We start from the raw sequence: 22,405 nt of genomic DNA, 5'->3' as shown, positions 1-22,405 counted from the left end.
AATCAAACCATGTGCCTGCTAAACACAAGCGCAGCCTGAACCATGGAGAAGAATCCTGAAAAGCTCTGTTGCTATGATTCCCTTTGGGCTCTCTTCTGCAAAACAGAAGCTCACTTGGCAGCGCTACAGGAGAGACCCCAAAATTTACAAAAACTTTCAGTACTCTGAAGAGTAAGTCCTTCAGCCACGTTAAATGATCCAAACAATTCTACAGGAGCTGTTCTGCTGATAGTGAAATTATAAAAAAGGACTTATCACAATTCTTCTTCCACTCTTCAGTGGAAAAATTATCACAATTAATAGTTTACTGAATGTGAATGCAACAGTCCTGCATCTGAATTTCAAATTGATCTAGTTCACATCTAGAATATTAATGACCAAATCTCTAGTGAAACTCCTTGAAAGTTGAGTTTTTGCAGACTTTCTCAGGAAGGCATTCAATACCCAATTCTTAAAAAAATATTCTAAAGAAAAATGAGGCTCTATGTTGACTATATCATGCCAAAATTAAATTGTGTTTGAAGTGTGTAATTGTTATTAAACAATAATACTGAATCAGAAAGAGCATATGCCCTGGAATATTATAAAGATTCTCTGGCATTATTCAAAACATAAATCTGATGGAATTAAATATTAGAATGAGAATCAGACTCAGTAATATCCCTGTATCAAATAATTTCAGTAGTGCACTTGAATAAAATCCCCTCTTCTGGACCACTTCCCATTTCTGTTACTCTGACAGAAGTGAATATTGTTCTGTTCCTGCCTGGAATAGAGGAGTATACATAAAAGCTGGGAATAAAGCATGGACATTTAGCAGTAGATTGTCATCCTGTTTTTGGGAGTGGATGCACTGATAAACCATAGGAAGACATCTGCAATCTGAGGGAAGAGACTTCTGTTATTTGCAGAAATTTTTTACTCTTTATGAATATTCTTGTTGGAAAAGAATATTCTTGACATCTTTGAATAACAAGTCTTCTGTACCATTTGTAGCTCCCATGATACCTATGCTTAACCTTCTAATTTTGGTTGCTCTTGGTTCCTTTTCTATTGACAGTGCAATGTTTATTTAGAACTTAAGCTATTCATGACTTATTGATGTATAACACATCTGTAATAACAAAGAATGGATGTATTTCTGGAGTAAATTATTTCCTTCTTTGTCTTTGCAAGCCAGAACGAAGACAGTTTCAGGAAGTGTGTGCTCTTGCTCTGCACAGAACTATGAGAAATCCTACCCTATTAGGAAGAGAGACCAAATTCTTGAAGTCCCTATTCAGAAATGTATTTTGCAGCAAAGAAAATTCTGTAGCTTGGAAAGTGAAAGGCTGTGAACATATAGTAATATTTTTGCCAAGTCATCACACACATTTTGTTAAAATTGAATAAACCTTACTAGGGGTATCAGTGTTTTAAAACCTGATGTGAGTTTTACAGTAAATCACTTCGAGAATGTACAGCTGCTGTTTTTCTGGTGAGGTTACATGGGCAGCCAATAAGTCCTCTTTGTTCTTTGGAAATCTTTTAAATGCCATATTGGGACCTCTTCTTAAATGCATTTTAAGAAAGAATTCACATTTAAGCATGTATGCCCCAAAACCAGTCAGCAGCAAAACCCCCATGGGCTAAGATACTGACAGCTGCTGAGTACTCAGGCTATATGCAGATCCCCTGAAAATAACATTTACAGTATGAACAGTCTAAACAGTATCCACAGGTAAAAAGTGAGTGGGCAACTGAGCTAAGTTAAGGCACTGACACAAAGGTGAAAGCCAAGACATAATTAAAAGCCTGAGGTCTAAGATAAAATTAATTTACTCATCCTAAAAAAGCAGACAGGTCAACAAAAAGACTGATTTTTTAATGACTGGTGTTTCATTTTCATTGAGCTGAATCCTCTGGAAGTTGCAGGTAGATAGCATCTTTACAAGCCTACCTTCCTGCTTCAACTCCCCTACCTTTTGAAGACTGACAGCTATTAATCATCAGGACTAGATACAGCTGGCATAGAGACAGGAGGCAGACTTCAGAGCAGCTACTATTTCGTAATTGGGAATTGTGCAGTTTGTACTTAATTTTGCTAGATCTGAAATTATACAGTTCCTGTAACCCTCCCAGTAGATCTATTATCTGGTCCTTGCTGTTATTGCCTGGCAGTTTTCCATATAGCAGAAGGAGACAGCAGAAACAACAACATAAAAAACCCCCAAAACAAGTAAAAGCCACAGACCCTGTCAATAGGATTCAAAGACGTGTTGTGCTTGAGATCTATGTCAACTTACATTTGTGTTGTTCTACTCAGTAAAAATATTCTAAATATAGGTATGTTGAATGAAGCAGTGAAGTTAAGAGGCATCTAGAGCACTAACAAAATTAGAAACATTTTTAAAAAAATGACAATACTACAGAAACACTGAAGTATAGGTCCTTTTTGAACTAAATCTATGTGTGTAAGAGCTACATTAGACAAAGCACATATAGAACAGGTTAAATTTCCCAAATCTTTAGAATTAAAAGACGCTATACAATTAAAAAATAAAAGAACAGACTTTAATGGGCAGTTATATTTTTTACCCAGTTTTCACAGGTTTTAAAGGTTTTATTACTCCTGTTATGGAACACAGTCATGTGAAACAATACTTTGCAGAGGATCACCCCTACCTAAGTACAGTTGGAAGAAAACTTTCTTCCTGTGAATCTTAGAGCAATCTCCTCCTAGAATTCACTTTTAGAAGCCAAATAAATTTAAATTCAGAGGGTCCTCTAAAGGAATATAGAAGTCTATATGAATTGCACTTTTGCTTGTATGAAAAGTTTTATCTTTCCTGCTTCTCGACAAGTTTGATCATATCAAGGAGACAAAGTGAATATATCAGGGAAAGGATCGCTGTACCCTTTTCCTGTTTTATGTTTTGTCTTCCTAATTACCTGTTCCTAGCTTCCTTTGAAATCGAACAGTAGGCTAGAAGGAACTTTGGACTGACAAATGATGACAATTTTTGTATTCAGCAAACGAAAAAGATGGCAAACTGTAAAAACTAAAGTAAACTTTTTAAGGGTGCAATCCAAACTTGCAGCTAACAACCTAGCAAGGAAGTTCATCTGTTTAAAGTAGGACAAAGCCCAGCTATTTTTGACACCTGATCTGGACCCACAAAATGGAAAAAGGGAATAGACTGGAGATGAAAAAAGATGCATGTTTGCAGGGTTTGCTATAATAGAGAAAACAAAGGTTCAAGTTCTAGGCACAAGAAATATTTTTATTTCAAAAATCATTTTTATGAGCCTCAACATCAAAAGTACAAAGATCCTCAAGAATTGTGTGAAAATACATGGATAAATTTAAATTTTTTGTTGAACAAAGCTCTTTTGTTTTTGCAAGGAAAAGTCCTGTAAGTAGTCTAAGGATTTTTTTTTTTTTTTAACCAGAGGATTAAATAAGTACAGCTCCAGAAATTATTGGCACTTCAATCTCTTACCGAGCTATACCGCCACTATCCTAATTAAGGCCTAAATGAAACATAGTGGGCCCTCATCCCAACACTGGCAGACATCTGCAACTGGAAGGTAATAAAGGCAGTTAACAGGACTCCATCCAGATACAGAGGTACGCCACTATGGAATAGTAGCAATCAAAATGAGGAGTATGTACTGTTACACAGTTTGTACAAAATGATCAAAATAATTGTGTTTGAAGACAAAACTATTCATGACACATGATTACCTTGCCGGTGAATCATTCCTCCGTGCATAATTCTTGCCACAATGCAATGGTTCAGCTCATTCATTTTTAAAGTGATTCCCTACAAAAAAGAAATGTTTATACTTTTAAAATAAAAGATTAAGCAGTGTGATTCTTAAGTGGTTAAGAACAGTCACTTCTCCTAAAAGCTTGAAGGCAGGGTATAAATTTTAAGGTCAAAATAAAAACTTTGCCTTCACTTAAGTATGAGCAATGAAAACAGATACTATTTATAAGTGAAGATGCAATACTTTAATATATAAGCATATAAGATTCTGGTTTGTTAAAAATGTAATTTTGCACTTTGAAGTGCAAAGTGTCCAGTTTGGTTTAAAGCCTTATCTGCTATAACTACTACAAGGTTGTTTTTAAACAAAACCAACTCTGGTGTTACAGCAGTAGTATGAATGTACACATAGCATTTTAAGTTAAGGATATACACAGGAGGATAAGCATCTACAATGGCTGCTCAACTATTCCAATTATACTGGCAACTCTACTTCAAAGTGCAGAAACTGACATTAAAATCATTATAATACTGGTCTTTACCAGTACAGAGTCAAGAAAAATACTGAGGTTCTCTCCGTACCATTGGTTCATCTGTGTTCTTCTGGAACTGCACCAGTCGAACTCGTGTTACGTTCTCCATATCCATGTCGCCGTTGGCGCTTTCTGGAGAATCTCCGTTTAAGTATGGAGAGGTGGGAGGAGGTGTAACTCTCAGCGCTTCATCACTGTAAACTTCATGTGCCACTACATCATGAGTTTGAAGTAAGGCCTAGAGGAGATTACAGCAACAAAATATGAGACTTCTATCATCTCTGATACCCTCCACTCATTCCTTATAAGTAGTTTTGAAAATTTTCAGAAATTAAAGGAAATCCAAGATATTTGTGCCTCACTGTCTATATAGGAACTTTTCCCTTAAAGGAGTCTAAGATAAACTTCAGCAGACTGCAAATGCACACACACATATCATACCTAGCCTTTGAAATCTGCATGAGTAAATCTGATTTGCTACTGTAGATGCCTCAATGAGAATGATGCTACTTCCCTCTCCCCATCTTCTTGACACCTGCAAGGTGTCAGAATTAAGCCATCATTATTTATGTGCCTAGACACAGAATTAGAAAGCTACCTATTCTGTAATAATTACCCTAGTAAAATGCAAAGGTATTCAGATCCCGTGGTATTTCATTCTAATAAAGACAGACTGTGGATCAGTATTGACTGAAAGAATGAAATACTGTTTTTTGTTATTTTCTAGCATAATCACTTCCATATCCTCCCTTTTCCCTAGAGCAGGGACCCAGCACAACCACAGTGAGTTCAAAATGACTGATGAAAATTACAATCAACCAACACACTGCTCAAATACTACTGTACTAGTTTTACTCTACTTCTTGATGCAAAGAATGGTACAACACGTAATTGATTAAATGTATTTAAATATCTTTCATAAGCAGAACAACTGACTGTGTAAGAACTCTAAGCTAGGGCAAAGACATAAAGCCTGTATAACTGTAAAAAGTGTAACACAGTACTATGAAATAAAAGTTGGACAAAGCGTAAACATTTGCAAAGCATTATTCAATAGTACCAGGCTTTTTTATGGTATGACATTCCACTGTTCTCCAGGATATCTTTAAAAGCCCTGTATCGCATCCATTCCACGTTTGCATTCAACTCTTAATGATGAGTATATTACAGCTAGCTTGCTTCTGTCCAAATACGAAATACGATTTATATGTGAACATGTTAGTTCTACTCCTACACTAACTCATCAAGGATCAGAGAGAGGTCCTGCCTCTATATCCAAATGGACGGGCTTCTCAGATAAGGATTGATAAATCAAGCCTAGTTCTTACAATATCTCTATAATAGCAGAGATATCAGCCACCACTGCAGTTAGGTCAATCTGTATTATAGCTAACACCTTGTTAATTTTAATTTAAATGCTCATAACTCTTAACTTGCAAAACCCATCACTCTTGCAAGTGAGATTGACCATCTAGAATTTGTTTTGGCAGAGAAATCTGACGCTGCAATGTCTTAGTCTTCAATTAAAATGTTTAAGCAGAAATTAAACTGAAAAAAAGTGATAAAATCCATCCCTACAAGATGTATTTCTGAAGTGGAATTCAAGGCAGAAATGGGATTTTCATGGCCTCTACAAAATCCTAAATTTGTTCCCAAGGTAGCACTTCTTAAGTGTACCATATTATAAAAGATAACTTCATAAACAGTTTAAGTTCCCTTTCCTTAAATTAGTTTCAAACTATAGTTGCGAATTCAGCATTATAATGGTGGAATGGAATTTGCTAAACTAGCAATGCCCTGCCCACATTCCCCCTTGTTTTTCCAGTGTTTCAAGCCCACCTACACAAATACTATTTTTAGTTAAATACTAACATTTATCTGCATTTTCTGTTTTTCATCTTATTTTGTCAACCAAACTTGCAACAACTCCTCTGCATTAGTCTGTACTACTGAAGCAACATTTTATATTAGAAATTGGGACCATATATGTAAGTTAAACCACTTTAATTAAATCAATTCTTAATTTATTTAACTGGGTGTAAACTTATCTGTGAATACTCCTATATGGGTTTAGGGATTTAGCTTAATTTTCATTATAGTATTTGAACACTGCAGTTGTCCCAAATAAGACAAGAGCAGCCATGTGCAATCATGCTTTAGCTCTGGCTGTTATAAAAAACATCCATTCTAGGAGGGAGTGTGGTCTTGGCCTTGGGCGTAAGCACTCTTTAACAGAGTAGGATGATCTTCTGTGCTTCCTTCAGCTCAATCTACTCAAAGCTACTTACTCAACTTCATGCACCCACCAGGATCTGTTATACTCTCCATACTTGAATATTACATTGCTTATGTAATTCAGGGCCTTACATTTGTTTCACATCCAGTACTTGCCTTGCTTTATATTATATTTTTAGCAATAATATACATCTTGTAGGAGCTTAAAATATGGTGATTTGAACATTTTTAAAGGTTCATAATTATACTAGAGGACTTTTAAATGTATTAACAAAAATTAACACAGATTCAGAGACACCAGATCTTGAAGTACAGCAAGCTCAATTTAAATATTGAAAACATTTAATATAAAGGCTACTCTTGGACTTTACTTAAAGATGTTTTCATGCATTTGTGTTAATTTTGATTTTTTCTTCCTGTCTCTCTTTTGCAGAACAAGATAATCCTGGTGAAAATAAGTTTAGTGAGAAGACAAGAGGTAATGGCCTCAAGTTGCACCAGGGAAGGTTCAGACTAGATATTAGGAAGCATTTCTTTACAGAACGGGTTGTTAGGCGTTGGAATGGGCTGCCCAGGGAGGTGGTGGAGTCCCCATCCCTGGAGGGGTTTAAGAGTAGGGTCGACATAGCGCTTAGGGATATGGTGTAGTTGGGAACTGTCAGTGTTAGGTTAATGGTTGGACTGGATGATCTTCAAGGTCCTTTCCAACCTAGATGATTCTGTGAAATTGCTTTCTACCATAATGCAGGATCATCGTCTGCAAAGAACAGTGTAGGAAGGCACATGATGATGGGTAAAACTTAAGTAAAAGTCTCCTAGTACATCAAACACTTTAATTGCTGCCACATAGTAAACATATATCATAGAACCTTTTACAGATAGAACTGGCAACATTTGAAAAACTACTCAAAGCTGTGTAATGGAATAAAAGCTCCTTGAAATTTATACACAACAAATGAGGTACTTGATAATCTTTTAAAGAATTCTTAGATCATTTATCTGCTGAAAGACCTTTATGCAAAATTTACATACATTTATTTAAATTAAAATGTTAACCATGTACAGACTAAATTAATAATTTATTCCTTACTCCATAAGGCACACAAGGGTAAAACCAAACTAAAACAACAAAAGACTTTGAACTTGAAGATCTCAGTGCCAATAAGAGTACTTTACAAACGCATACTTTATTGGCTTTGGTTCTGTAAAGGCCTACACCTAGTCTAAACCACTAATACTGTGTTTAAGTAAATGAGACAGCCTATACTCCATTGTCTTCCGATTAGGTATACACATTAGATAATAATAAAAATAATAGTAAAATACTGTTATTATAGAGGTGTTAACACACATCATCTTACTTACCACACCTTATTGCTTCAGTCTCTGTGTGTCAAAGCTCAGCAACTTACTAACCAGAGTATTGCTCTGTATGATGCTTAGTAAACACATGAGTGTAGGCTGACAATATTGTTTTATACAATTATTTCCTTTCCTAACAGTATCTATTTTAAAGGCTTTGGCTCTGAAGGAAAGTTTGGCAGAATGCCCCATACAAAAGAATAATTTTGAAAGGTCTGCAACATTATAAAAGGTGTATGTGGGAGCAGGAGCGTGAATGATGGGAGAGGATGGGATTGCCTCTTTGGCATCTGGAGACTCTTTGGTATCTGCACCCTACCGGTATGGTTCCTGCTGATTTAACTGCTGCTATACATGTTTGTGCCATTCCTCCCTAACCTGGACTGCGTGTTTCTGTCCCCTTGCTCATTCTGGCTCTAGCAGTATTACATTTGTCCCTAATTCTTTTTGCTAAATGGATCATTGTTTTGTTGGAGCAGTTTTCTACTAGTTTAGCACAGTGCAATACCAAAATACAGGGTCAGATGAATGTCAAAATAATTGCAAGGGAGAGGATGAAACAGGGGACGAAGGGATGGGACTCCATCAACTAGCAGTTTAGCTTAGGATGCCATAGACTAAGTTAGTGAAATTACTCTTCATCGAAAATACTTGTTATGGAATTGCAGCTTAGTCCTTATAAAAAAATACTTTTTATAGAATTACAGGAAAAGAATTCTGACAGATGTTTTAAATTTATGAGGATATCAGGCAGAAATAGAGATACTTATAAAAGATGATTTCCAACTCACTTTTCCTGTCACTTGATTTGATACATGAATTTTTTACATGTTGCAATCATTTTTATTGATGTCTACTCTGAAAATAATTTATTCTTAAAAAATGCTCTTTCTCTACAGCGCCCAAAGTTTCTGCAATACTGTGCGGTAATTATGCAAAAAAGGTAAGTCAAATGAACCTATCAGATTTCCAAATAAAGAAGTTGAGTACCAGAGAGTATTATTCTTGGGTTTTTCCCCTCCCCTTTTTTTAAAAAAAATAAATCTTTCTTACAATATGGCTGAGTACCATTCCACCTTGTTTTATGTTCTATTTCAAGCAAGTATTCCTGTAAAATGATGACCCAGATTTGTTACAGACTTCAGGATAGGTATCATCTCCAGGCAATGACATACCAGTGTGTTGCTGAGTACAACATAAAAAGCCAGTATCTGTATTAGCAGTTAGTGCAATGAAATAGGAATGAATCAACAAGTAAAACAACTGGGTTAGTGAGGACCCGATGTACACACTGAACACATTGCAGCTTCCATCTGACCAGCTTCCATCTTGCCCTGTGGACTGAATGCCCGTTAGCTGCTGGATTACACTGGCTTGTGGCATACATCTTCGAGTTTAATTTTATCTGAAAGGAGTCTAGTTTGCATGCTCACAGACCCTTACAAGATACAAGCCAAAGCACTGTAAGGGGACAGTCAGGAGATTCACTTCAAAAACACACTCCTGATCTGATTTAAAGTACTAAAATCAATGCACCCAAAGCTACAGTGGCCATCAAAAGAACACACTGGGACATGCAGCTATCCAGAGTTCATCTTATACCTGAGTATGAGGTTGGTTTCAGCTCACTCTTTCCTGGAAATTAGGTTTATCCTTCAGACTTACAGTAATTCAGCTTTCAGGTGAGCAAATTCCACAAAGCCCCCTGCATATAATCCTTGCACTAGGGAAAGTCAAATCATGATTTTAAACTGACAATAGTGTATAGCAGATTAAGGAAACACTTTTATTTCTGAATTTATGAACTTCATCCACAGCATAAACAAAAAGAAATCCTTTAAGCAGTTTTGAAAGACTGGACTTCAGTAACTTGAACCAAGTTATTAAGCAGTCACATCCCTGACAATTACTGCCCACAAATCAGGTTTGTGAAACAGACAGAGTAGGAGTTGATATGTAACACAAATTCACTAGATTGTACAACCTATTGATGTATTGTAAAATAATGTTAAACAAACACTTATTTTCAATGAACTCACACACCTTTATCATAACAAGACCTTGGGAAAAAGAAAAAGAAGGATTCTAGCTCTACCTATGGACATCCAAAAGGATTCACTCTTCTTTCTAGGTGCAACACAGCTCCCCTCAAAAGACTCCATAGATTGCTCCAAACTGCTGTCATTTTTCAGCACAGCAATAGGAACCAACAGTAGTAGTAATAGCAACTATTTTGCCACACCAGCAGAAATATTTATTAGTAGGTGTACTGTATTGTATATAGTTTCATCACTTGCAGATTTTAGACAGAATTTATGGAAATTACTTCTTCTAATATAAAGAATATTAAAAAAAAATATTAACCCAACTAGAGTAGTATTTGCTTACCATGAAATGAGGTTGTGTTAAAATACGCTTTAGCTCCTTTGCATCATTGTTCTCTGGGTAACATGAAATTTCTTCCAATACCTGCAAAGTAAGCAGAATTGCCAATAATAACTTTCTTTTAAATAAAGCTATTAATCAAACAAATGAAAACCCTCACTGGTCAGTTAGAATATATCCAAATGTTTCTATAAAATATTTTTGACAGGAAAGGGCTTAGGAGAATGTTCTCCCCGCAAGAGAATAGAAGACCTCATTTCAATTTTCTTTCTGAGAGAGATTAAAGCAGAAATTTGAAGGAAACAGTTGCTCTTTTTTTAATTGACAATATTCCTCCAACAGCTAAATATATGGAGACAGAAATGAAGTGCTAATAGGTGACACACATCACCACCACCAATTGCTACTTTCACACATGGTCTCAATTTATTTAAACAATCGGTTTAAAAGCAGAATTAAAAATACTCATAAAACCTTCTCTCCACAAATTAAATTGTTAAAGACATCAAGTGTAGGTGGTCCATCTGCTACCCCACCTCCAAGCTCCAGAATTTATAAAATCAGAGCCATACTTCAGTTTATCATTGGGCGAAAGAAGAGGGAGTAAATAAACTTTAACCCATTTGCCTGAAACTGTATACTTCACAGAATCATAGAATGGTTTGGGTCAGATGGGACCTTAAAGATCATCTAGTTCCAACCCCCCTGCCATGGGCAGGGACACCTTCCACTAGACCAGGCTGCTCAAAGGCCCATCCAGCCTGGCCTTGAACACTTCCAGGGAGGGGGCAGCCACAAACTCTTTGGGCAGCCTGTTCCAGCATCTCACCACCCTCACAGTAAAGAATTTCTTCCTTACATCTAATCTAAATCTAACCTCTTTCAGTTTAAAACCATTACCCCTTGTCCTATCCCTACACCCCCTGATAAAGAGTCCCTCCCCATCTTTCCTGTAGGTCCCCTTTAAGTACTGGAAGGCTGCTATCAGGTCTCCCCAGAGCCTTCTCTTCTCCAGACTGAACAACCCCAACTCTCTCAGCCTGTCCTCATAAGGGAGGTGCTCCAGCCCCCTGATCATCTTTGTGGCCTCCTCTGGACCTGCTCCAACAGGTCTCTGCCCTTCTCATACTGGACACAGTACTCCAGGGGGGGTCTCACAAGAGTGGAGGGGGAGAATCACCTCCCTCGACCTGCTGGTCACAATTCTCTTGATGCAGCCCAGGATACGTTTGGCTTTCTGGGCTGCGAGTGCACATTGCTGGCTCATAGTCAGTCTTCCATTCACTAATACCCCCAAGTCCTTCTCCGCAGGGCTGCTCTCAATCCACTCATCCCCCAGCCTGTATTTGTGCTTGGGATTGCCCCAACCCACGTGCAGGACCTTGCACTTGGCCTTGTTGAACTCCATGAGGTTCAGACAGGCACACCTCTCAAGCCTGTCCAGGTCCCCCTGGATGGCACATCCCTTCCCTCCAGCGTGTCTACTGCACCACACAGCACACGCACTTCCACCTTTATTTTCACATGCAACTACATGGACAATGAAAGCAGAGTATTTTGCTTCTGGAAGCACCTCCAGGATTAACTGCCAGAAAATTTTGCAGAATAGGACTTCAGGGTGCCTATCAGGTATTACATAGTATTTTAATGTCTTCCTGTTTCTTCTATTTTAATAGCACTATAAACAGTGTTCTTCTATGACATTACTCCCAACAACTGTACTTATTTTTACTGATAATATATAATACAACTATTTTTTTTACTACTTGCAATAAATAAACAAATAAAATACTATTTTTCAGGTATAAGTATTAAGAACATCTGTGTCTACCTTTGTTCTTAATGGGACACTTCATTGCATTTCTAGGTCTGCTCTTAGTTTATCCATGATAAACTCAGTTTTTCTATTTAAAAAGCTGATACCTAGAAATATATCTTTTTATGCGTCTAAGTCATAAATATCAAACGTCTGCTGCAGATAAATAAACTGAACATGAAAAATACTGCATTTACCCAAGAGGAGTATTCCTTTTAATACTGCTATTGTTGCAGCAAAGGTTAAATGATGAAACTGAGTAATATATATAATCCTTACAGACATAATGAAATTCTGCAAGTTTATGCAACTCGTTATGTAACTTAAGTGAGCAATGGTAGAATTCCAGAAATAATTCAGATTATGAGCCAGAATACTTTATCAGTATCTTAATGAAGAAAAAAATGTTCCACTTTAAATACAATCAAACTTTCAAAGTAAAAAAATATATTTTAAAGCCATTACCTCTTTGGCTCTCTGTACAGCATCACTTGGAGGATTCCTGATTTGTGGTGAAGATTTTGTGTTTATTTTGTCATAAAGCTGAAATAACAAGAAAACAAACTACTGAAATCATATGCTACTTTACATAAAGTAATGGTGAGTGCTAACAATAGCCTGCTTATGTTACCATGATTAAGATGACTGTTAAACTGCAAGACCCACGGATGTTCTGTATACAAAATCTAGCATTAGGGTTTTGGCTTTTCATTTTTAAACATTTCCTGATTTGAACAGTGCCATAGATTCAGAGTTCATAGGATGACATGGGAAAGTTCAAGAGGTTAAGGGATTCTGCAAACCTCCCTTGCTCTTTCTACAGTTTTACAGAAACTATATTCTTCTACTAGAAGTGATCATATGAATCTTGAATAAATGCTGTAAATCATACATTCTGCTATAAAAATCAATCTGCATATCCCACTTTTCTTAATAAATCAAGTAATCAAAATTCCAAACAGTAATTTAAATAAATCTCAGAATATGGGAAAATGCTCTTGAAGATAGAGCGCTACAAAAGCCAGTCTTTGGAGAAGAGAAAAACAAACCTTTCCAAGAATGAGTGCTCAGAAAAAAGAGTACGCTTATTTTACTAGGATTTTGTACTGGACAGAAGAATGCCAATGTGTTTAAATAGGAAATCGTAAACCTTGCAGGTTAATTTTTAAAAGAAAAACTTTAAAAAAACCCTCAACTCTGCAAAACACAATAGGAGAAAGATCTATCTTCAGTTTGAAATTAGAGATAGATATTACAGGCTTTCTTTCATACAAACCTACAGATTGTGCATATTTTAAAGGAATAAATGTATACTTAAGAATAAACAGGCACTGCAATAATTACTATTTTCAAATAAAAAAACCCTTTTGGCTTACATTTCAAACAATATAAAGATGGTCATCCCTGTAATTATTTCCTATTTATGTTAAACTACTTCTTTAAAATAGTTTTTAGTTTTAAGACAGAAAAAAAGATACAAATAACTATTTTTAGGATATTAGAAAAATCGTTATCACAGTGGGGGTGGTGAAACACTGCAACAAGTTGCCCAGGGAAGTTGTGGAATCTGTCAACTTTGGAAATACTCAAAATTCAACTCAAATTCAAAATAGTGTATGTAAACAAACATTGAAAATACACAAGGGACTCTAACTCCTTCAGGAAATCCTAACACTGTAAAGGATGAGTTGATAAGGACCCCCCATTTAGGCTTCTCAGCAAGGAGTTCTCTGGACCTTCCTCTGAGAGGCTTACAGCTCCACTGTTTGGCTGAGGATGGCCTCGGATGTTAGAAAAAGGCAATCTTGTCAAGCTACAGAAGTGCCCTCTTCTCTTTCTCACATGAAATATCATTCAGTTTTAGAAGAGATGTAAATTGCAATAAATGTAATCCAATATCATAGTTTTCCTTGTATTCCTTAACAATCTAATGCATATGTTGAACATTTCAAGTCCATACACAAATAAATGCAAAAAAAAGGGAACAATGTCACTTCCAAAAAACATTGTCTGCAGGACAGTTATACCACTATCTTGGGGAAAGAAAAGTAGAAAAGTCAATTCAGTTTCTTCCACATCCAGCAACTTCACCTTGTGATGCCAAAACACTGCTGTATTGAGTAGTTTAAGCAGCCTTGACCACTGTTGAAGTTTTTAAAATGAAAGCTTTCTGCTAGCTTATGGTTTAGAAGGTATTTTAGTTGTGTACACAATTATTTGTTTTTACCTCTTCTTAAATAAGTGAAGAAAACCTACCCAAACTCCAGCAACTCCAAGTTATTATCACATTTATACTCCTGTTAAGAAACTGCATCAAGCACTGTGTACTGAATAAAGAGCTATTGAGAATGGATGATATCCAACATGAATATCATTGAACGTATTTTTCTGAAAGTCACACACACATCCTGTTTAAGAGTAGTGAAATTACAGAAAAGTTAGCATGAGAATATTTTTATTAGTTATTTCTAGTAATTGTTTAAAAGCTAAGTTCCCGAAGTTGCTGACTTCATTCAAGTCACTATGTTACTGTGATCCAAAACAATCAGCAGTTTATAGAAACAATTTTTTATCACTATCATGGGAGAGTTATCCTCTGAGGCAAAGGAGGCAAAAAGAAAAGTAGGAAGCAAAGTGCATCTAAGAATGTTTATAAAAAATCAAGGCAAAGTTCAGACTAAACAAGGGTCCATTTATTTTTCCATAGCGCCTTCATGAATTTAATTTCATCTTCCAGGACTGCTACTTGCTGAGATTTGCTTCCAAGGCACCAAACCATTAGGAGAGACTCTGACAGTACTTAAAGGAAAAAACCTTCATATTTGCATTAAGGCTTAAAGCTTATATATTACCCAAGCCATTGGGATCCATTCATTGTTTCTAGAGGTAAAAGACAGCCTCAACTAGAGAAAGGATGTATTTTTGGTAGCTTCACTAGCATGAGCAGATCTTTCCTAGAGAATCTTATTGGGAACTCTACCTCCAAAGCTCATTACAGTGGAAGGCACTCATTCCAGGATCTAATGGAAACACTATGCAAACAACCTATACCACATTACATTTTTACCATGAGTATAATGTGTTTTTCTCTAAAGTTCTGTCCAATCTTAACTCTAAAAAGCAAGAAACAGATAAAACCCACAATAAATCTGAAAAGAAACTTGAACCTCTCCAACTTGAAATGCAATTAAAGGTATAATTGATTTCCTCTCTTGGGAAGTTTTAAAAAATCAGAAACAGATATTTTTGAAATGGTATACTCCAAGTTAGTTCATGGAGATTTTAGCTTACAAGTGGACCAGGCTACATAATGAAAATTGCTTCTCCTAGCCACATATTCCACAAACAACATATTAAGCTTTAAAATTTCAGTGTAAATAATTTATTTTGTTATTTCTTGGAAAATGATATCTATATCAATAAAACTGGTGTTTTATGAATTATCGCAGAGGGAGCCAATAGCAGTAGTGAAAGATTTATTTTTGTATGTGAAGTTATCAATGGTGAAAGAAGATTTCCACATGAGAAAATCCAAATGACAAAGAAAAATGTGGTTTGTTAATTCTTGTACAATATTTTTTTAAGCACACTATAGATGTTCAGCTAGTTGTTACTACCTCTGTGCTCTGAATTATTTTTAAAACAGGAGCTGACCGTGGCTTTTATCATGTCATGGGTTTTTTTGTCTTTTTATAGATGGGCTACAAATTCTTAGGTTTTAATTGTGGTTCTTGAAATGATGGTGAACACTGTCTTGATCTAAACCTGTTTTTAATCCCTTTTTAACAACAAAAGAGCTGTACTTATTATTGACATTTGAGGATAGCAACAGAAGAATTTCATAGTGGAGACAACCAGTATTATTACCAAACTGTCTCTGTCTATTTTCACATCTCATCTGGAAAAAACCTTTTGTTCAGGCCATGCAATTTGTCTCTGGTATAATGCATTATAGCACTAAAATATTTTGGAGAGTAGTAGTACAAATTACAATACACAAGACAAATGCAATTATTACACACTGAAGACAGTAAAATGACAATACTGTTTTCAAATCTATAAATACATACACAGCAATACCTCATGAACCATTTATCTTGTTCAGGTTCACATGTCCTTAGGTATTTCTAATGCATCTTTAGGAGAAATTAAAATAATATTATGTACAAGATAGTATCAGAAGTACTATTTCTACATTAACTGTTTATGTAGTCAAAGCAAAATAAGAACATATAGCCAAGATACATACGTTTAAAAACATACAAAGTAACAATAAGTAAACCCAGAAACAAAGGAAGTATTAGTACCTCTTAGTATTGCTTTATATTTTAATGTTTTCAACATACCATTCCAACAATGCTTTCACAGAATTTTTTTTGGACATAAAAAAAAATCTGGTTCTAAACAAGTCTCTTGTTTGGTATGTACTCATATAAACAAAAGGACGAATCCAGGATAATATTTTGTATCTCTCATTTCCAATTTTAGTAATTGTGTCTTCAGTCTGGACAGAATTTTTTAGCATTATGTTATTAAGCCTATTTCAAAAAACATATTAACTCTAAAAATAATTAGCCTTCACTGGTTACAGAAGATGATTAGAAGCTTTCTGCCAGAAGACAGCAGAAGCTGGTAAGAGGAGCAAAGCTTATACTGTGCAGTAATACACCAGAACTGGTGAAGCAGTCCTAGCTGCTTTGCAATCTTTGAAAAAAACTTTGCCAGTACTTTTAAAATATTTTTGCACTTAAACAATAGCTATAGCAGAAGCAATTTGGAAGAAGGAATTTACAGCTCCATAATTTGTCTCTGAAAGCATCTGAATTTAGAGGTTTCATTCAGACACATTAAGAACAACATTTTTTCCCTTGGATATAAGAATTCAACACACCTTTAACATGAACGTTTTACAAAATGATTAAGAAAACTCTGAATAAAATCTGTCTGCACGCATCATATATTAAACATTAATGACAATTACAGCCAGGCTTTATATACTCCTGTACAGAACACAGTACTACGTGCAGTTAGCTACAGAATTCTAACCACAGAAAACCAGTCTTTACAGGCTGTTGTCTTTCAGCAGCCCTGCAACAGTAAGTCCTTCAGGGACCATACCAAAGGTGGTTTCTTGTGGAACAGAATGAACCGGTTCATTCTTCACTGTCGTCAACAGAATGCTTTTCTATGTAATACCAACAGACTTCCAGCAGGTCAAAATCTGTATGTGCCCTAATGATGGGCTTTCTTTTTGCTGGGACGCTCTGTTTTCAAGCAAATAACTCTCCCCTCACCCAGTAGCCCAACCTCCAACAATTTCACTCAGCAATAAGCATAAATGCAACAATTAAAAATTTCTAGTAATTAAGAAAAAATAATTGTTGCAAAATGCATCAACAATTGTAATCTTTGGAATTTCCGGACTTTTGAATATTTTACATCTCAGTCTCACTCCTCAGCATCAGTTCTTCTGCATTTGTTACACAGAAAATCAAAATTAAGAGCTTGCTCTAGAAAAGCTTAACAATCACAACTGATATATTAACAAAACTTGATATAACAAACAAAAATTGACATTATAACTAATTAACAGAATTTTACTGCTTCTTAAAAAGACAAGTTTTGCTTTAAATTTTGCATGCTGAAACACAAATGCTATGAAGAGAATACCCACAACAAGTCAAGTAGCGTCACTATCAGTTGACCAGCTTTCCTAGGAGCCTTCTGCCTGTATAAAGGGAACTCGTTTCTTCTGGTGTTTAAAAGCAGACAGCCCAAAGCCTAATCCACAATCAGGCAGTCGAGACAAAACAACAAACTCTTCTCCTCTGACTACTTTTTCACATGTGCAGAAATATCTTTTTAACCATTTCCTGTAAGAGGAGTCACAAAACTGTTCGAACACAACCTCCATTCAATGTCACACTGAAAAATTTAGATACATCACACCTAGGAGAAATTTAGCCTCACTGCCTGGTCTAATCTTAAATGTAATCAAAGTTAGATCATACAGTGAAATCAGTAAGTATTTTATCTATCCAAAATATGGAAGTTTCTGTGATACAAAGAGAAACTTTTGTTAAAACAAGGGGTACCGAACTGCTGGAGCATAAAACCCTTTGATCTTTTAACACAAATACACATTTTGTGAGGATTCAGTTATAATTCAGGCAGACAGAAACTGGGTTGCCAACCTCAAATCTTAAGTCCCCAAATTGAAATATCTAAAAATAATCATTGAAACATATCCTTATATATTCAACTTCTGCTTTCTAAACAATATAACCATATGCAACATGGTGATATTAAGAGGACTGGCTTTCATCACTTTTAGGTTTTTGTACCATCTAAAAATTCTCAGGTGGAGGTGCTGCCCCTTGCACAGCAACATTTACTAACAATAGGCTTGTTGCTCTGTAACCTTTCACAACTCCCCATCATGGTACACCATTTACCCCAGAGGTTTCATGCGCTGCAAATCTGAAAGAAATCCATGGCCTACCAAACAAAATAATATCCACAAGCAGTAGTATCAAAGAAGCGCTAAAATTAAGGAGCTAATTTGATAATTGCTAGACCACTTCTTTCTTCTGCCAGTTCTGTTGCACATCTCCTTGTCCATGCAAAATGTTATAACCTTCCCATGGGTGCCTCTTTTCTTGGGATTCCACACTCTCAAGGAAACACATCCCTGAAGGTAACAATTCTTACTGGAAAACACACTGAGTAACAAGGTCACAGTCAGCAGGGGCTTTATGTTCAACTTTGTTTAAAGACAGCTTGTTCCTTTAAACCCTCTGTTTTTCACTGTTAAGGACTGTGCCTGAAGTCCACAGTTACCATTTTAGCATCAATGACCAAACAGTAATTTCCCAGCATAATTCTACAGCACACGTTACAGTCCTGTCCTGTATGAAAGTCTGAAGCACATTTAAGACTCTACTTTGTGACCTCTAGAGCATTATGGGTTACAGCCCTTCACAGCTTCAAACTTTTTTCTGTGATACACTTATTGTAGGAGTACATTTTTTTTTTTTCTTTCAAGTTCCTTAGAGTGAAATGCTGTGCAATTAAACAGCGAACAAAACTACTTCAATAGAAGGTTTCAAGAAGTAGTTTATCAGCTAAAATGAAGATTTCCTGACACAGTATTCGCAGAACAAGACAGTCTGAAGCAGTACGTTAATTCTGTCTGAACAGACGAGTGTTTGCTTCTGTCACGTCACAGAACTGACAGCTGCCATTACTGCAGCTTGTTACTTGAGGCACTCAGACTTTCAGTAACCCTGACAGAGCTTATGCTGATTTGAAACACTCAATTTCTTTCTACATATTCACATTCAGGCAACACACAAATTATCTTTTATGTAAAAAAATTCTTATAGTAGCAAAGAGAACACTGAATTTCACTTCAATTTTGATTATTTATGTGATAGAACTGAAATACACATAGTCTTCTTTCAATTTTTAGAAGAACTTTTATGTGCAAAATGTAGGCCAGCTGTAATTTGTTTTTAAAAGTCATCTGCATTCTTACGTATTCATAATGTGTCACTTGTAGAACAGAGTTAAACTTGCTGCTACCTGTGTCAGAAATGAGCATAAACCCAGATTTTCTTATGCCTTTACCTACAACAACAGGTAAGAAAAAATGATGCCAGGTAAACTCAACCAACCCTATCGAATTTCAACTTTGCCTCCAAGCTGCTTCCTTTTTTTGGGATCACTCCACATTTGGGCTTCTTCACTTGTTTTGTTTTAAATCAAGAACTTAACTTTTGGGGGGAAGAAGAAAGGGAAGGAAACTTAACCAAACTGGGCAAAACATTTTTCTCTGTATATTAGTTCAGTTCCCACTTGCACACAATTGGCAAACAATTGTCTTCTAGAGAGAAAGAATGACAAATTTCATTGTATTGCATAGACAAAAGCTGAAATTCTGACCATGCAAAACTGACATGCCAATGAAGTTAATGCCAGCTGGAAAATATTTAATACATGTAGCAGGTTGTTAATGACCACATTTCTGATGCATGCAGATGATACCACATGTTTCTTAGTGGTCAATGCCTTACTACTGGAGGAGGAGGAAATACATTAACTGATCTACTTCAAGAACTGCTAGAACAAAATTCCTTGACCCTTCAGTGTTCTATACATGACAACAAACACTGCCTGTCAGATGCGGTCCTACTGAGTTGCCAGAACAGCAGCTTAGTAAAGCACAAACGATCAAGGGAGGATGAATATAAATTAAAGGACAGAAGGTGACAGATACAGCATCTATTTTATTAAGGTGAAACCCTGAAATGAATGTAGGCTTCCTCTCAGAAAGAAAACACATCCCCCCAACCCCTAAGAAATGCACAGCAAAGGACCATGTATGCACTGCTTTCATAGTAATCCAAGGGGTAAAAAGGAACCCTGAAAGAAAATCTCCTCATTGCCTTGACAGGGTCTGTTGGCAGGTTACATGACAGCTGGAAGGAAAGCATACAGCCCTTTGTCACTGTTGGCAATAGGCAAAGATGCCAAGTGGCATTACATAAGTTACCACTCAGTATTTTATAATCTAAATCTTGCATTGACATATTTTCTATGCTCGGAAACACCAGGGGAACTAGAAGGCTAAGGTATAGAGCACTGAAAAAATTTTCCGTTCTATTATGTAGCTAAAGTTGGAGTATCTGCTGTATCTATCTTTTGATCAAAACTTTAAAAAAGTGAAAATGTGTCAAAGTTTAAATTCTCTGAATAGGTTACAATCCTGTAGTGAAACTGCAGGCAGTCATGAACTGTGGGGAAATCACACACAGTTCAATCTGAAACTAAGACTATACAAATCTGTGCAGCTTCATACACTAAATCCTCTGTGCTTACATATGTAGGTGTAACCATTTTTAAACTGTAGTTCTTATACTGCTAGTTTGGACAAGCAGCAATTTTAGCTTTTAAAATGATAAAGGAACTATTTCTACTTACGTGTATTACATGGCACGCTGTTTTTTACCGTCATAAAACATTAAATATTTTCACAGTTTGTTCTAAAGCAATCTTTGATCTAATTTTATTTTTTAAACTGATATAGTTAAAAGCAGATTCAAAGACACACTTATGCTTATACTGGTTCAGACCACATGGTCAAGTGTCAAGATGTTCAGTAATATCTGACTTGTATGTTCTATTTCTTTGCAAGGGTCTAACTTTCTACCTTCAGCATACATAAGCAATGAACAAATTTTAGTTCTACTGTACAATATATTCTTTTTTAGCAGAAACTACCATGTGCTATGCACTTACTCTGTAAATTAAAAGCCTTCACACTTCAGAGGTAAAAGAGCTGAGGAAAGGACTATATTCTTACAACATAAACTGCAGGGTATGTGCATTTTTTTTTTTTCACAACCGTCCTTTTAAGTTGTGCCTCTTGATTTGCTTCATACTTACAAATAGGGTTTTTTATTTTTTTTTTAATTTGTGTCACGGAAGTACTGATAATAACCAGTTACATTACTGCTCAAAATCACACAAGACATTATTTCCTTCTATTTAATTTCAGGTGCCACTAAATGCCTCATTCATGTATAATGAAACCAGACTCCAGTATCTGACAGCATTATATTTAATTATAAATTAGGACTCTAATCTAGTAATTTGTCTAATATTTTAAGAAAAACCCACATTAATACTCATCATAAAAATTCTATTGACTGTAGAAGCTGGAGTGCTCAACAAGTGATAGGAGATGTTAAAAGATATGCCAGACAGTACATTTACACAGCTTGCCAAAGAGGAAGAGGTTTCAATTTAGCAAAATTCTAGATCATATGTGATACATGTAGGTAAACATATGTTCTCTCAAACTGGAAAGTGTGGGGAGCAAAGCCTGAGACCGAATAATCTTGAATAAATATGTGCTACACTTCAAAATCATAGTGAAAAAACAAAAAATTATTTAGATTTAAGTAGACTGACTAAGAAGTTTTCCTACCTCCACAAAGGAGGTGAGAACTCTTCAATTTCTGCTGCCATGAGCTGAGATATCCAGGGTACCCTTCAGTCCTCCACTATACACACAATATGTCTTCAGTATGCCATCTAATCTTTTGCTATTTCAGGAACTCTCTGCCACAAGTCCCTCCAGCCATTTTTTTTCTTTTTTGGGTCTCAACTCCATTCCTGTGTCATAAACCAGATTTTTCTCTGTTCACATTGCAAAAGTTTTAACTTCTTTTGGAAAGATGAAAGAAGTAAAACTAGGATGAGAGATGCTTTGCACATAGCAGCACCAAGAAAAATAGAACATCAGTCAGAAAAATCAA

At 35.9% G+C, this 22,405-nt stretch overlaps 1 protein-coding gene across 17 annotated transcripts in view; it reads right to left on the bottom strand.

Moving 5' to 3' along the window:
* Window positions 1-22,405, bottom strand: part of CASK (calcium/calmodulin dependent serine protein kinase) — a 225,904-nt gene that overhangs the window by 33,042 nt on the left and 170,457 nt on the right. For all 17 annotated transcript variants that reach the window (XM_074858493.1, XM_074858495.1, XM_074858498.1 and 14 more), the window contains 4 exons: window positions 12,549-12,626; window positions 10,271-10,351; window positions 4,335-4,523; window positions 3,728-3,806 (listed from right to left, as the gene is read on the bottom strand). In XM_074858493.1, coding sequence (XP_074714594.1) covers window positions 3,728-3,806; window positions 4,335-4,523; window positions 10,271-10,351; window positions 12,549-12,626 — 427 coding nt within the window. The remainder of the gene's footprint in view (window positions 1-3,727; window positions 3,807-4,334; window positions 4,524-10,270; window positions 10,352-12,548; window positions 12,627-22,405) is intronic.

The sequence above is a fragment of the Strix uralensis genome, chromosome 2 (genome assembly GCF_047716275.1).
Source record: "Strix uralensis isolate ZFMK-TIS-50842 chromosome 2, bStrUra1, whole genome shotgun sequence".
Classification (NCBI taxonomy): domain Eukaryota; kingdom Metazoa; phylum Chordata; class Aves; order Strigiformes; family Strigidae; genus Strix; species Strix uralensis.
Note: the sequence above shows the minus strand (reverse complement) of the source record. Positions and strands in the feature narration are given on the sequence as shown.